This window comes from Mobula hypostoma, chromosome 3, assembly GCF_963921235.1.
Source record: "Mobula hypostoma chromosome 3, sMobHyp1.1, whole genome shotgun sequence".
NCBI lineage: Eukaryota > Metazoa > Chordata > Chondrichthyes > Myliobatiformes > Myliobatidae > Mobula > Mobula hypostoma.
In genome coordinates, this window is record NC_086099.1 from 34380840 (window position 1) to 34398407 (window position 17568).

Below are 17568 nucleotides of genomic sequence, written 5' to 3' on the forward strand. Positions count from 1 at the left end.
GGTTGGAGGTTAAATGTTTACCACGATAACTGTACAAGCCCGACATGCTAATTACAATAATACATTGTCTAAATTTTTAAATTAAGTTTTATTTTCCACTATCAATTCCACGTCGATTTTTCAGGTAGGGGAAGCAACCTTTCCGTGTGATTTCACCATACCCCCTTCGTCTGCATTTCCAAAATGTCACAATAGCACACCTGCTGAGTGCAGATATCGCTCTCTTACACGAACACCAATTGAAAATTTCCGCCACCTCTCAGCTTTGTTCCCTTTCGCTGTCCGAGTTTAAACTGTTTCACAATTGGCTTTATGCAGTCATGTGGGCTGTCGCCGTTTCACGTTAATCAAATGGGAATGCTCCAGCAAAACTTTAGCATTTAGCTCCGGCTAGTGACAAATTTCACACCCAGCTGTCATAGTAGCAACTCCATCAGTACGCTTCCAGCATGATCAGGCGGGACATCGCCGGGCTGGTCCAGGTATTTGGCGCTTAATGTCTGCATTCTGTAAATTTTATGATGTAAATGCGCTGTATTTAGGTTATGTTTCTGGTCTGTTTTGAATTAAGAACTCAATTGACCACAATGACGCTTCCCTTTTCGCTGCCTGCGTGTGACTGTCCGTGTGTGACTGTCTCCCACTCTGTCAGGATGCAAATGAGCGGCTTCTGTGCAGCGGCGCCAGATCTAAAGGGACAGCGAATGTGCGGAGTGAGTGTGCACCCAGCCTGCAATTCCTCAATGCACACCACGAAGCAATAAAGAAAGAAGAATACGATCTATGATGTCCAGTTGGATTTAAAAAAATGAATTGCTCAGATATATTGCTTACCTTGCATGGTGCTCATGGGATTCAAGGAATAGTGGACTATCATTGTGACCGAGGAGAAAAAGGAAACAAGAGTTAGTCAGGATAGGGGGCATGGAGGCACTAGGGCGCAAGTAAAAGTAGATTTGCCTTGTGAAGTTGTGACACAGACATGGGAGCCAGGTGTTAGTAGGTCAGAGATAGATGGGGTTCAGGAAGTTGCTTCGCACTGTGATACCTGCCAGATTTACTATGCTTTCTCTTGACAGCTACAGCTATTGGGTTTCCTGATTTGATTTCACTCACTGTCCGACCGATCCACACTGGGAGCAAGTGCTGGATCATTGTGCAGCTATGTGCCATGGGGGGAGGGGGGAATGTAGCAACCAAATGCGACTTCAATGCATTCGGCATCTTTAACATCGATTAGAACAACTTCACAAAAGAGTTATATCATACAGCAATTTCAGATCGCGGCATGGAAGAGAAGTACAGCATTGGGAGAAGTGACCGAACGCCTTGTCAAAGAGCTTTATAGCGCCCAAAGGATTAGCACGGAGTAGAGCAGAAGACAGAGAATTTCAGAACTCAACAAGGCAGCTGAATACTAAGTTGTCAGTGAGGGGCAAGTGGAAATCTGGGGTGATTATGAGGCCAGAGGTATCCAAATAGAAAGCTGAAAATTACCGTGCATATGCCAGCTGAAACGGAGTATTCTGTAAGACAGTCAGGTTCAGCTGCAATGCTTTGGTAATATGCGGTGACCATTCTCTTGTTCACTTATCCTGTTGCCAAATAAGAGATGTGATTGTGGCAGTTTATAAACGGTTTACATGAGTTTATCGATTAAAGATATAAAGATTTGCTCTATTTGTCACATGTACGTTCAAACATCGGAACACACAATAACATGCGGCGTTTGCGAGCAACACTCTCCACATGTAACATGTGCTGGGGGGCGCAGTCCGCAGGTGTCGCATGCCCCCAGTGTACTACCCCTCACCCGTACATCTCTGGAATGCGGGAGGAAACCGGAGCACCGGTCTCAGGGAGAACGGACAAATTCATCACCCACAGCGGCGGCGACTGAACCACTATCACGGACTCCTCGAGGCATTGAAAAGTACAGCACAGAAACAGGACCTTCGGCTCATCTAGTCCATGCCGAACTATTTAAACTGGCTGCTCCCATCGACCTGCACCGGGACCAAAACCCCCCATACCCCTACTATCTATGTACCTATCAACTTTGAAATCGAGCTCGCATGCACCACTACTACTGGCATAACGTTACGCTAACCGCTACGCTACTGTACCGCCCAAAATGCGATGTGTGTTCATGGTACATTGCCAAGACACCTGTTTCTGAAGCTTGATTCATTTGTCTGAGAAGGACAATGCCCTATCTGTACTTTCAAACTTTTACAAGAGGGTATTTTTCAAACTTCCTCTACTCATAAAGGAAGATATTCCAAAGGCTGTATACTGTTTATGTACATATTTCAGTTTTCCTTTAATTTCTAAACAAATACCTTGCCTTTTAAATTCATTATACGTGTCATTGCAATAGTGTCAATTTAACAATAAACTATGAAAACATCCATCCTAATTTTTCTGTGGTTGTATTTACATTACCAGCATACACTGCACTAACAGAAATATCTCACCAAAAACTATTCAGTCGTTTTATGTATTCATTGTTAAAAAAAAGAATTATAGGACAAATTGACAAACACACCATTCATTTAAAGAAAAATATGAAGTTTGGGGAAAAGTATTAAGTTAAAGTTTGAATAATTCACACTAAAATTAAAAATAGTCTGATTTCGAAGAGTGAATGACTCAAATTAGCTAAATTTTAATTCAGCATCAGATTTCCAGGAAATGTGGAACATTTGATGGCTCTGGGTCTGTACTCATTGTTATTTAGAAGGATGAGGGTGGATCTCATTGAAACCTTTCGAATATTGAAAGGCCTAGACAGAGTAGATGGGGAAAGGATATTTCCCATGGTGGGGGAGTCTAGGACAAGAGGACACAGCCTCAGGATAGAGGGATGTCCATTCAAAACAGAGATGCGATGAAATTTCTTTCGCCAGAGGGTGGTGAATTTGTGGAATTTGTTGCCACATGCAGCTGTGGACGCCAGGTCATTGGGTGTATTTAAGGCAGAGATTGATAGGTTCTTGATTGGACATTGCATCAAAGGTTACGGGGAGAAGGCTGCGAAATGGGGTTGAGGAGAAAAAAAGGATCGGCCATGATTGAATGGTGGGGCAGACTCAATGGGCCAAATGGCCTAATTCTGCTCCTATGACTTATGGTGTATGGTCTTAGCACATCACAGCATATTAAAATGCTTGTCTCAACATCAACACTTAGGTTGGATGGAATTTGTCATGTGACTGGTCTGCATCCCACACAATTGCCCAAATGTAAATAATAGGTCTATAGACTTACATAAAAAGTGGCAAAGATCCACAATTTGGATCAATTTGAACAGCTGGGTGAAGAAAATGTTAATAAAGATAAAAAAAAACATAGTGAAAGAGCACAAAGCACCAGGAGTGGCATCAAAGCTGTGCAATAAAGCCAAAAATTAAAATTTTCAAATCCTATATCCCCAACACTTCCTTTGAAAATAAATTCTATATCATCTTATTTTATGTTATAACATCTCTAAATTCTGAACTTTACACAGAGCATATAACAGTACGACATGAGATTAGGCCCTAAGGTTCTGGATATCTGTGCCAACCATGATGCCAGGTTAAACTAATCCCATCTGGCTACCCATGCCATGTATCTCTCTATACCCTGCCGCTTCAAGTGTCTGACTAAATGCCTTTTAAACATTGCTCTTGTATCTGCTTCTACTACCTCCCTTGGCAGAGCTTTCTTGGCACCTGTCAGTCTCTGTAAAACAAACTTGCTTGCCAATCCCCTTTAAACTTTCCTTCTCCCTCCCTAAATCTATGCCCTGTTGTGATCGACCACCAGAAATATTCTGTATGTACCCTATCTACACTGCTCATAATTTTATATGCTGCTGTCAACTTGACCTTCAGCTTCTGCCACTCCAAGCAAAACAATCCAATTTTGTCAAACCTCTCCTTAGAGATCATTACCTCTATTCTAGGAAGTAAACCGGTGAACCTCTGCTGCAGCTTCTCCACAATCTTCCTGCAGTGTGGAAACCAGAACTGCACACAGTCCCTCAAATGCAGCTTAACCAAAGTTTTATGCAGATGCAACATGAACTTCCACATAGTTATACTCAGTGTCCTAAACAATGTAGCCAAGTATGCTATGCACCTTGATAATTACCCTTTGCGTTAAAATTACCCTAGTCAATTGAGTTGCCAATTTCATGAAGCCACAAGATCCCTCTGAACATCAGAGCCGCTGCTATTTATTGTGTATTATAAATTACTTGATCTCTAATGTTTCATTTTCACTTAAATTTATTCAACAGTTGAAATATCAAACTGCAGCTTCAGTTATATTAAGTTCATGTTTCAGTGCACTTCCATGCAAATATTTGATTTTCTCAGTAGGGGGTTTTGGTTTATATGAACTGAATTGAGGGATGTGATCACAAAGCAACAATAAAATCTTGAAACTGAATCTATTAAAAGTAAATATGCCTTATGAAAATAAATGTACCTATGTGAAGTAGTACTCTTGGTTACAAGCTGTTATTGAAGTTCTTACCTATGTTATAAATGGGTTCTAGGCTCTTTTGGTACGGTGTTATTTACGAGGCACATCTTAAGTTTCTAAGCTTTGCAGTAAATGCTATATTGTTATTGCCATTTGTTCTTAACTTAACTTTGTTAAGTCTGTCCTTAACTTTAAAGAGCTTTTTTTATGGAAATTCTGTGAATGATCGTGAATTTTAGGTGGAGTCAAATACATTCCTGCACCAAATTCAACCAGAATCTAAAGAACAGAATACAGCTATCAAAGAGGTTGAGTCTTTCAAATGCAATTGTGAAGATTTTGTAGACCTCCCTAATAAGATTAACAATTTTGGCAATTGGCTTAAAGGTAAGAAGCTGTTTTGTTGATCTTTTATCTTTATTAATTTGAGTAAAAATAAGGAAGTATGCAAAATGCATACATATATAAGTTGAGAGACTGAATACTAACAGAACCTGCTCTGCCATTCAACAAAATTGGCTTATCTTCTATATCTACTCCTTTCTCCTGCACTGTTGCCGTAGTCCTCAATTCCTCTAGTATCCAGAAATCTATTGATACCAGTTTTGAATGCAATAAATGCCAAAACTCCCCAGTCCTTTGGAATAGAGAATCCCAAAGATTCACCTCCTCCTGAGTGGAAAAAATGTCTTCATTTCAATTATAATGACCCACCACTTACTGTAAGTTAAGATTGTGCTCACTGGTTCTAGTTCCTTAGCAATGGTGAGCTTCCTTCCCATATCTACCCAATAGATTTCAATTTGATCTAATTCAGTCTTCTAGAACAGAGGCCTACCCTGCACAGTCTTTCTAGATATAGCAGACCGATCAAACTATTGCAGTCTGGTGAATCTTCACGGCACTCCTTGCATGGTAAGTACATACTTATTTGGGTCCAAGATTGTGTCCCCTAATCCAGATATAGTCTAACCACAGACCAATACAGTTGTAGTAAAACATTTTTATACTTATACTCAAATTCTCCAGTAAAAAAGGGCTACTGTTCCATTTGATTCTCTAATTGTCAACTGCACCTATGTAATAGTTTCCAGTGACATCTGAACAAGGACATGCAGGTCCCTTTAAAAATAAAACATTATACCAACATTTCCCAATCCTTTGCTATTTAAAAAAGCTCATAATTTCTGTGTGTACCTACATTGTTTGCCAAGTTGTATATTATGTATGAGATAATGACAAATGTTTATATCCTATCTGAATTATGAAGCAATATATACCACAGTGTTCCAGGCTATGATGTTCATGTGGACAGAATGTTTCTGTTAAATTGTGCTCTCCATTTGCACATGCTCTTTGAAAATGATGTCAGGAACAAAGTGTTTGGTGGAATGACCCTGATCCCAAATTCACCACCTTTTAGTCTGGTACAAAAGTCTTGTGAAAGAAGAGATTGTTGCAGAATGAATGCATGCTGATTTCCTTAGTATCAAGTATTCCCTGCTAGTTTACAGAATTTACCTGATACCAAGGAAATGCTGATTTCCTTGTTATCAGGCAAATTCTGTAAACCAGCAGGAATCTCTGACACGAGGAAATCTGCAGATGCTGGAATTTCAAGCAACACACGTAAAAATTGCTGGTGAACGCAGCAGGCCAGGCAGCATCTATAGGAAGAGGTACAGTCAACGTTTCTGGTTATGATTTCCTTTCCATGCAGAGGGTGGTGAAAATGTGAAACTAGCTGCCAGAGTAAGTGGTTGAGGAAGGTACAATATCAAGGTAACTTGGATACAATGAATGGCCCTTCGCGCCATTGGTAAACCCAGAACCCCTGAGTATCCACGTGTACACATTCTCCAACTGGAGAGAGGAATTCAGCTCTCCTTAAATATCAGGCTTCTATTATCTTGTGTAAGATGTTGGTGAGGCTGCACCTGGAATATCGTCTACAGTTATAGGAAATATATCATTAAGCTGGAAAGAGTACAAAGAAGATTTACGAGAACGATGCCAAGACTCGAGGGCCTAAGTTGTAGGGAGAGATTAGGACTTTATTCCTTGGAGGGTAGGAGATTAAAGAGTGATCTTCTAGCAGTGCATAAAATCATGAGGACGATACTGTAGGTAGGGTGAATGCACACTGTCTTTACCCTAGGGATAAGAAATCAAAAAGTAGAGGGCATAAATTTAATGTGAGATGGTAAAAATTTAAAAGAGATCTGAGAGTTAACTTTTTCATGCAGAGAGTGGTGAATATGTGGGTCTAGCTGCCGGAGAAAGTAGCTGAGGCAGGTACAATAACAATATTTTAAAGTTATTTGGACAGGAAATGTTTAAACTAAGGATATGAGTCAAATGCAGGCAAATAGGAAATAGTAAGGACAGGCTAAGACACTATTACTCCATCTCCCATATACATCAATGTAGGTGAAACTGCAAAATGTTACTGTAGGAATAGTTGTGGTTGAACGGCAAAGTTGACAGATCACTGTGCTTGGCACTTCTAGAAATAATCTCCTTATGCATTATCCCCTCGTCAGGTGGACATAGCTAAACTGCAGGCCAAAGGCTCTTCAAGGATAAGATCTCTTGCTAAGAAAACCACTTCCCCTCCTCCTGCTCCTTTAAGAAAGCTGCCTTTGTTCACTTTCTTTGTTCGCAATGTTCTCAATTTGATTAACCTGTGAGCTTCGTTAGTCACACGAATGGCCGCCAACGCTCCCATGCTAATCAAATATCAATACCTGGTAAACTTCCACAGTTTATTTTCAAATGAGTCACCAACATGCTTACAGATAATTGATAATCTTCTTAAGTAACGCAAGTGGTGGGTGAGATTTCTTCCTGCTGCTAAACAGTGTTCCCTAAGTACAGGCATAATGCCAGGTCACTGTGAGTCAATCTTACTTTAAACTCACAAAATGGTAAATCTGTACTTTCCAATATGTTTAACCAGTTTATTGAATATTGAACATGGCATTATGCTACACTAAAAATGCATGCAATATGCAGATAAAATCCTAAACAAATAAGCCATCATTATTCTTCACACACTGATCACTGCTCATCTTCATATCTGACCACATATAGCTTATATTTACACTAATCCTATCTTGCACTTTGTAACACTAGTCGCTCCTATTAGCCAAAGTCTTTTGCAACCCTGATTCCATTTCTTTGTAAACTGTAGCAAAACTAGCAAAAAAGAGAAAATCTACAGATGCTGGAAATCCAAGCAACACACACAAAATGCTGGAGAAACTCAGCAGGCCAGGCAGCATCTATGGGAAAAAGTACAGTCGACGTTTCAGGCCGAGACCCTTCAGCCGAACAAAATAAATAATTCTGAGAAATTTCAAGTGGGAATTGAGAAGAAGGTGAACAGGGCAAAAAAAGTGGCGGGAGGATTCTAACATCAGTAAATATAAAATACAGCACATTTATAGTAGCATTATAAAACATTAGTTAAACAGTACCTGGTAGATAGTGAATGCTGTCCAAGGAGGGTTTTGAGGCAAAATAAAGAGTACACCTCATGGAGATATTTAAAATTAGAAGGACAAGGGGAAAAATGGTTAGAGATAGCTCACAAATTAAAATTCCCAAAGTCAGAGGCCATGGATTTAAGCTTAAGTATCAAAGATTTAGAGCAGACTATAAAATTATCATTGTTAAATAGCTTTGGAAGATACTGGTGCTTCAAGCAGTCAGGTGCGAGATCATGGGACTTGCAGTCCAGTACATTTAGTGCTGCCTGCTAACCTTTGGCAGGCATTTGAATGGCTTTTTATCATTCCTGCAGATAATATTTAGTCTGCCATGCTCCACAGGGTATTTGTGGTGTGTAGGAACAAGTAAACAATGGTAAAGGCATTTAAACCAATTAGCCATGAAGATTCTAAACCAGGAAATATAAATTAGAATATTTAATTAATTGTAAAATTGTCAAAAGGAAGCAAAATTCAATAAGAAGCAATATAGGATTGAAAGAGAAATACAGAAAGGGAATACAGAAAAATACAGAAAGGAATTTTTTTTTTCAGTTTTCAACAATAATTAGATTACAAACAACAAAGACTCCACAAATAAAAATAGAATTTTCAGTGGTTGCTCGGAAATTAAGGTTTACTGTATTTTGCTTAAATCAGAAATTTACTTGGATTAAATTTTTCACTGAGTGGCAATGCCAAATACGAGAGGTAAGAGGAAAGTTTAAGGAGATTTACAAGGCAAGATTTTTTACACAGATATTGGTAGGTGCACTGCCGGGGGGTGGGGGGGGTGGTGATAGTGAGATATGCAATAGCAAAATTAGACTGACACACGAACAGATAGCAAATAGAGGGAGTTGGAACATGTACAGGCAGATGTGCAGCTTAAACTGGCATCCGAATCAGCACGGATGTCATGGACTGTAGGGCCTGTCCTTATGCTGTAGAGTAGTGGTCCCCAACCGGTCGATTGCTATCGACCGGTCGATCTTTGAGACTTTCCCAGTAGATCCTGAAAAAAATGAAAAATAAATACACAAATACATTATGCCTGATAAACCTTTTGACGCAAAAGCAAATTTTACTCCTAGGGCGCATATGTTAGTCATATGTAGTAACTTCTACTTCAAAAGAGGACCACTCGACAACTTCATGTCCAAAGGAACAACTTTACCTGGGACGGCAAAACCAATGTGGTGGAGGGGCTTATACACACATGCGCAGAAAAGACCGGAAGTAAAACCCTGCAACCCCGGAAACAACCTCTGTTTACAAACAGCTTTCTGTAGCGGGACTATTGCTATATTACCATTATCCTAATTGCTATTAACTTATCTTTATAATGCTCACATTACAACACCTTTAATTCTAAGTTTCATTATTTCATTTCATTTCAACACGAAAAATAAATGAATAAAAACTGACTGTTGCACTCAGTGTGATGACTGGGGCTGAATACTTTCTGCTTGTTCCCTGAAATTTGTCTCATAAGTACAGATAGCCAGTCTGAGACAGTCAATGAGGTGTCTGTCAGTAAGACAGCTCCTGTACTTAGATTTAATAATTTTCATCTGTGAAAATACAATTTCACACAGATAAGTTGACCCGAAGTAGCCCCCAAAAGTCACCGTCCCCTGATCTTGCTTTAAGCTCGATGTCATTTTGCAAATCAATTATTTCCATTTCAATATCACTTGGCACACCAAATACTTGCTGGAATTTGGCTGGTATCTGTTCAATATCGATCAGCAGAAATGGGTTTGAAATAAATGTAGCAATATCTTTCATGACGTTTAACTCCCCAAAATGCCAATTGAACTCTATTGCCAGTTTGTCTAGGTAAGCACAGTACTGCTCAGGGCGAAAAGCATTTTCTTTTTCTTGATGGCCTATAACAGTTTCTCCAAGTTGGGAAAGTGTATCAGCCGCCCGTTCTTTAAATTTGAAATCCAAACACCGAGCTTGGCCTTAAGCGCATTTACTGCGCTTATCATGTGGGGCAGGTGTCGGTCTTTTCCCATGAGCTCGTTGTTAAGTGCAATTAATTTAGCCATTAGGTCTGTCAGAAACCCTAAATCCAGTAGCCACGCATCATCTGACAGTTCCTCGTGCTCCTCGTTTCTTTATCTCAGGCAGCAAGTCAACAAACCACTGCAACACAGCGCCCTCGCAAACCTCCTGACAGATTGAATATTTGAATGGACAGTTTCCTTTGTTAGACTGAATGTTGAATCTGCCACGTTTTTCAGGTGTTTTGTATTGGTAAACTGTTACTGAGACACTTGTATAAGTTTCAGGGGTACGCAAGCTAATGACACCACTGTTTTTTGTTTCCCAGTTCTTTTACATTTGGGGAATGTTGGAATTTGAAGAGGGAGAAGTGTTGTAATGTAAGCATTATAAAGATAAGTTAATAGCAATTAGGATAATGATAATATAGCAATACTCCCACTACGGAAAGCTGTTTGTAAACAGAGGTTGTTTCCGGGGTTGTGGGGTTTTACGTCCGGTCTTCTCTGTGCATGTGTATAAGCCCCTCTGCCGCATTGGTTTTGCCGTCCCAGATAAAGTTGTTTCTTTATGAAGTTGTCGGGTGGTCCTTTTTCAAAGTAGAAGTTACTACAAAAGGTATGAAGTATTGTAATATTCTTAAAGAAAAACAGCTACGGCCTGTTTGATATTCTAGTTACAGTGTTTTCTTGGTTGAATTAATTTGAAAGTTTGACAAAAGCCTTTTATGTAATTCAAAAACAATTAGCCCAAATAAAAGGCCTCAAGTTGGAAGTACAATCTGGGTTGTTTTTTCTCTAAACGATTTAGTAGGTAGATCTTGCCTTTCACTAAGGCCAAGGTAGGAGATCTTGGGCTTAAAAAGGTTGCCGACCTCTGCTGTAGAGTAATAGAGCAGTACAGCACATAAAGAAGCCATTTGGCCCATTTAGTCCATGCTGACCCACTTTTCTGCCTAGTCCCATCTACCTGCACCTGGACCATAGCCCTTCATATCCCTTCCATCCATGTGCCTATTCAAACTTTTCTTAAATGTTGCAATTTAATTGACATCTACCACTCACTCTGCTCGTTTCACACTCACACCACCCTCTGAAGGAAGAAGTTCTCCTTCAGACTCCCCTTAAATAGTTCAACTTTTCACCCTCTATTATTCGGTGTTCTATGTATGTATGAAAAATACATGATCCCTAATTCTTTTTCAACATACTCCATGGGTAATTATTGAGATACATTAACATCATGCTTTAACATGGGTTCAAAGCCAAATCTACCAGTGAAATAAAAGTTTGTAAAGCATCAGGGCAAATGAGAGATTAATTTTTTGCACATCTATTTTAATTGTGGACTGTTAGGTTGCTGCACGATTTCTCCCAAAAGACAATAGCTAAATAAGAACCCAAGTCCATAGATGCATTCTAAGAAAATATTTGCAGGATTATTGAAATGTTCAGGGCATATTGGATTAGATTCATATTTGTTTGAAAGATAATAATCAAGACAAATGTGAAAAATGGCCCTCTTCTGTATTATAATGTCCATGTAGTTTTACTGCTCCAGATTTCCTTTAACAATAGGAAGACACAAGAACCATAGCAGAGAAATGCACAACCAATCAGACAGCATGCATGGATAGAGCAACAGAGCGAATGTTTCAGATCAATGACTGTTCATCAGGAAACCTTTGTTCACTATACTCAATTTCGTGCCTTCAGGGAAAGCCATCTAAAGAACACTGTTAAGGGGGGAAAATAAACCTGGGTCATCTTACACACCAATTAATGAGCAAAACCCAGAATGCACAGTAAAAACGTTATACACGGCGAACTAAAAAAGTTGCAGATGTTGCAAAATGTTTCAAATGTTGCAGATTTGACACAAAACAGAAAATGCTCACATTGCTCAGCTGATAAGCAGAATTTGTACACAAGGAAAGTAAACACTTTAGGTCCATAGCTTTTCAGCAGAACAGGAACAAATAATAGATAAGTAAATAAATAACGCACACAAAATGCTGCAGAAACTCAGCAGCTCATGAAAGAAATAAAGAGTCGATGTTTCCGCATTAAATTCCATAGATGCTGTCTGAGCTGCTGAGTTCCTCCAGCATTTTGTGTGTGTGGCTCTGGATCTCCAGCATCTGCAGAATCTCCTGTGTTTTAAATAAGTAGGTGAAGTACTTTCAAATGCAGAGAAAGACTGAATGGAGAAAGAACAAAAGGAGAGTCTGTAAAATTAAGGAATGCGGGTAAGATTAGATGACAATAAGGATGGTGTTGCAAGCCAAAAGTGGGTGTAATGGTGGAAATAAAGAAACAAAAGGTGACTTCAGAGGAGGTATAACTGGAAGTGGCTGAATCATTACATGACATTGTCAAGTTTTGTGCTGACTTGGGGCGGTCATGTGTCAAGTTGAGAAATAAGCTGCTTTTTCACAAGCTGTTGAACTTGCTGCGGAAAGCAAAGGAAGCCAAGGAGAGGGCGAGCTGAATGAATGGGTGAGTGAATTAAAACAGCTGGGACAGTGGAAGCCCCGGGTCATGTATGCAATCTGAATGGAGGTTTTGCACAAAGTCGGCATCCAATCCATTTGGCTTCCCTGGTGCAGAGCTCAGATGCACCATCTGCTCAGTCTGACCTCCACCTTAAACTTAAACTTGCCTTGAACTGATCATCCCAGCAAGAAATTCCAGGAGCCGTTAGAAAGAATGAATCAGAATGAAGTCCCACCCACACAAAAAAAAACTGAGATAGCCAAATGTTATTTCCTCACTGCCTCCTCAAACTTAGTTGGCTGTAAAGATAGAAAATATAACTATCGGGCATTGTAGGGACCAATGTGCATTTTGTACTTTTAAAGTAGCATCACAATCATTGCCAATGCCATGACCCTTACTGTTGGCCATCTCACCTGAAAGCCATGCTGCAGTTATATATTGGTGTTCCAGGACACAAGAGGTACTGCAGATGCTGGAAATCTAGAGCAATACACACAATGTGCTGGAGGAGCTCAGCAGGTCAGGCAGCATCAATGGATGGGAATATACAGTCAATGTTTCGGGCCAAGACCCTTCATCGGGAATCTAGAGTTCCAGGACATGCAAAGGCCCAAACACATCAGGAGAATGCTCGGTGGTAACTGGTTGATGTCTGCATCTGATGGCTTAATGTATACACTTGTTTTGAATTTATTTATTTTGGAATTTTGGGAACTGTGATGGTCAGCAACAGAGAAAGGATCAAATAGCAACTATAGATTTATGAACAGAATAGATTTGCTGAATGATGGTTTAGTGCTACGTTCATTACTAATACGGAGAGCTCTGGGGCCATATTGCTCCTTTCTCCTCTTGGCCTCCTCTTGTTCTGCAGCTGATCCCCTGGAGGGTACTAGCAAGGGCCGAGTCCTTGTGATCCTGCGACTGTGTAATGTAGGAAAAACTGTGACACTTCAATCTCAGTTGAAGCGGTGCCTCAGAAAGGCGGCGTCCATTATTAAGGACCCCCATCACTCAGGACATGCCCTCTTCTCACTGTTACCGTCAGAGAGGAGATACAGAACCCTGACGGCACCAACTCAGTGATATATATACTTACTGTAATTAATCTACTTGTTCATTTGTTTTCTTTCTATGTTATCATGTATTGAATTGTACTGCCGTTACTAAGTTAACAAATTTCATGACACATGCCAGTGATAATAAACCTGATTCTGATTCTGATTCTGTCCATATTCTGCTAAGTATTGCACGGCTCATTCAAAGCATTTTGGGCAATGAAGTTATACTTTGTGCAGACCAGTAGTTTAAGATTCAAACATTATCAAGCATGTTCATTTCAACTTGCAGTTTAACTTTACTCTGGAAGTAACTTGGATGCATTAAGTGAATGTCATGTGCACAAAATGGATGTTCTAAAATATTTTTCTAAAAACATTACAGAACAAAACATTCTGCTTCGTTTCATTGACTGGAACTTGCGTGGAATTGCTCAGGTGATGTTTGTCAACAATTCATTAAGTGGGATTATTATCTTGGCCGCTTTAATTTTGCATAATCCGTGGTGGGCACTGAATAGCATTGTGGGCACTGTGTTCTCAACTCTGGCAGCGGTTTTGCTCAGTCAGAACAGGTAAATGTATTGTGCTAATATACGTTTGCTCCTTAATTTTAAGACTTTGAAGTGTTTTAATGCTTGTGATCTATATTTATGTATGGGAGGTTTAAAGTGTGAGACAGTTATTAGCATGAACACATGCCTTCATTGGAAAATCTATCCTGATTTCTGAAATTATAGTTTATAGATTTGTTAGATGATACATTTGACCACAAAGCCTTAACAGATGGCTTAAATATTTCCATCAACTAATTTCTTTCACTCCCTTGACCTTTATTGAGGAAGTTCATGAACAACATATTGCAATTATTTTTTACTTCACATTTGCCTTACAAATTGATGTATTGAATTTCTTTTACCATCTATTCTACCAACAGACCTCTCGAAGCACTTGCCTGGAATTTCTACTATCTTCCTCATTTTTCTCATACGTTCCGCCTCCACCACCGCCGCCAGCAGCCCATTCCATGCACTCACCACTCTCTGTGTAAAAAACTTACCCCTGACATCTCCTCTGTACCCTCTTCCAAGCACCTTAAAACTATGCTCTCTGGTGCTAGCCATTTCAGCCCTAGGAAAAAGCCTCTGACTATCCATTTTTTTTACTTGAAATGATTTAAATTAGAAAGTAGGAAGAATGGAGAAAAAAGGGAATATTGAAGCAAAGACAGATTTTGGAAAAAATGTTTTACAAATTTTCTGAACGTCTTAGGTTAAAGATTATATTCTTCCAGTAAAACAAATCATTAATGTACTGCAAAGTTGTTGCCTGCAGTCTCATAAATGCAATAAAACATGCAAATAGTCCACTGAATAATAAAACAATAAAGAGAGTACAGTAGAAGCAAGCTTAATATACACCTAATGGTGCGTTCATACACTCTTAACATCCATCCCCAAGGCTGCCACCTCACCCTCAGAAGGAACCGCGCAGTTCAAAAGAATTAGAACACTGTGCAAGGTGAAATACATAGGGATACAACACAGAAACAAACCCTTCAACCCACCAAGTCTGTGTCAACCATCAGCACCTATTTACACTAATCTTATATTAAGCCTGATGAAGAGTCTTGGTCTGAAACATCAACTGTTTATTCCTTTCCATAGAAGTTGCCTGACTTGCTGAGTTTCTCCGGCATTTTATGTGTTGATTTCCAGCATCTGCAGATTCTCTTGTATTTGTGTCATATACTAATGCCAATTTGTATTCCCCCAACATTCTTATTCATTTCCCGTAGATCCTAAGAGTTAGCTGCACATTAAAGGCTATTTATTATGGCCTTTCTAATTTACCAGTCCACAGATCTTTGGCATGTGGGAGGAAAGCAGACCAACCAGGAGAAACCCACATGTCATAAGGGGAATGTGCAAACTCTACATAGCTGGCATCCAAGGTCGGGATTGAACCCAAGTCTTTGGCACTCTGAGCAGTAGCTCTACCTCTGCCCTTGAACTGCCCTTCAGTTCAGACCAAAAGCCTTTCATCTAAACTGAACAAAACCATTCTCTTCTAAATTGTTAATTTGGGGTTATGAACATACATTGTGTTGTTTGTGTTTCAGATCTGCAGTTGAAGCGGGTCTTTATGGATACAATGGAAACCTGGTTGGCATTCTGATGGCTGTATTTTCCAACAAAGGAGATTGGTACTGGTGGTTGCTTCTACCTGTGATTCTCATGTCAATTATGTGGTATGTGAAGTATTTTTAAAAAAATTTAGTACCATTGATGCACATATTCTACACTCAAACCTCTGGTTTTTGAAAATATAATAATTTAATTTGCATATCATCCATTAATATGAAGTACTGTACATACTGTACATACAGTGGCCACTTTAATTGCCACCTCCTGTACCTAATAAAGTGGTCACTGAGTGTCTGCTCATGGTCTTCTGCTGCTGTAAGCCGGCCACTTCAAAGTTTGGTGTGTTATGCGTTCCAAGATGCTCTTCTGCACATCAACTGTTGTAATGCATGGTTATTTGAGTTACTGTCGCCTTCTTGTCAACTTGAACGAGTCTGGCCATTCTCCTCTGTCCTCTCTCATTACAAGGCGTTTTCACCCACAGAACTGCCGCTCACTGCATAGTGCAGTTTTCTTTGTCTTTCACACCATTCTCTGTAAATTCTAGAGACCGGTGCACATGAAAATCCCAGAAGATCACCAGTTTCTGAGATACTCAAACCACCCTATCTGGCACCAACAATCATTCCATGGTCAAAATCACTTAGATTGCATTTTTTCCCCATTCTGATGTTTGGTCTGAACAACAACTGTACCTCTTGACTACGTCTGCATGCTGTTATGCATTGAGTTGCTGGCATATGATTGATTGATCAGATATTTGCATTAAGAGCAGGTATACCTAATAAAGTGGCCACTGAGTGTGTGCCTTTAAAGAAACATGAATGCAAAACTTAAACAATGAGAAAAGGCTGAATGTTCTCAGCACCCTGGGGGCATACTCTAGCTGTCTGTCAAACAGGAGGGAGCTGGAAGCATCAGAAACCTGTTAAAACCTCTTTCTACCCAAGATGATCATTTCTTTTTTTAGCTGAATCAAATAAGGTAACAACTGCCTCAGGAAAATATCATTGAATGTCTTGGGAGTGCAATAGGATACTTTATATCTACCAAAGAGAACAGACAAGTTGTTGGTTGAAAATGTAAATTGAAATCCAAAACCTTCAACATACTACCTGTACAACGCTGAAATATTAACCTACATCTTATGCTCAAGGCTCTGGACTGAACTCAAAGCCATCACCTCCTGAGTCAAAGCTAAGAGTGATATGGTTAAGCTATGAAACATATCATTAAGACAAACAGGCCCTGCTACTTAGAAGAAGGTAAGAGTATGTGAATGAAGTTGAAAATGACTAAAGGACATTATAAGACTCTATGTTCAAAAACTCTTTCCGTTTATTATTTAAATTTCATATTTCTCCACTTGGGTACCCCATATGATTTTAAAATATACATAGACTAATGAGCAATGCAGAAGGAGATTTATTTGATGCCAAAATATTCAAGATTGATGAGAGATATGTTTTCAGATAAATAACAGTATGAGACCTAGTGTGCTCAGTGATTTGTGAGAGGTCCATACACTGAAGCCACCTCTTCCTTATCAAACTTATTTTTCCGTTTCTGGCCTTCTGTTTTCCTTTTCTGACTCTAGCTTAATCCATTAATGGTACGTGATGATTCAAGAGGGCTTTACTATTATTTGACGTGACAGGACTACTTTGCCACATGAATAAATGACTGCAATGTCTCACTTGATAGATAAGTGAGAGCCAAAGGACAAACAAAGGAATAAGAATAAACACTCAGATTAAATCATAATGTTTTAAGGGTTCCTAACAACAAAAATATGTCAGTCCTTTAACTTTTTAATGTAATAACCCTTTTTAACAGTGGCTAAAACTTTCCAAGAAAAACCATCATACTGAAAATTTATGGGATATCA

At 39.4% G+C, this 17568-nt stretch overlaps 1 protein-coding gene across 5 annotated transcripts in view; it reads left to right on the plus strand.

Annotated features, from left to right (window-relative positions):
* The first annotated feature begins 357 nt into the window (after positions 1–357).
* Positions 358–17568, plus strand: part of slc14a2 (solute carrier family 14 member 2) — a 51511-nt gene continuing 34300 nt past the window's right edge. The window contains exons 1-4 of one of the 5 annotated variants that reach the window (XM_063042867.1): positions 358–482; positions 4713–4860; positions 13919–14108; positions 15656–15784. In XM_063042867.1, coding sequence (XP_062898937.1) covers positions 450–482; positions 4713–4860; positions 13919–14108; positions 15656–15784 — 500 coding nt within the window. In that variant the 5' untranslated portion in view covers positions 358–449. Of the gene's footprint in view, positions 483–4712; positions 4861–13918; positions 14109–15655; positions 15785–17568 lie in introns of those variants that run through there. The other 4 variants (XM_063042868.1, XM_063042869.1, XM_063042871.1 and 1 more) reach the window with 4 other exon arrangements.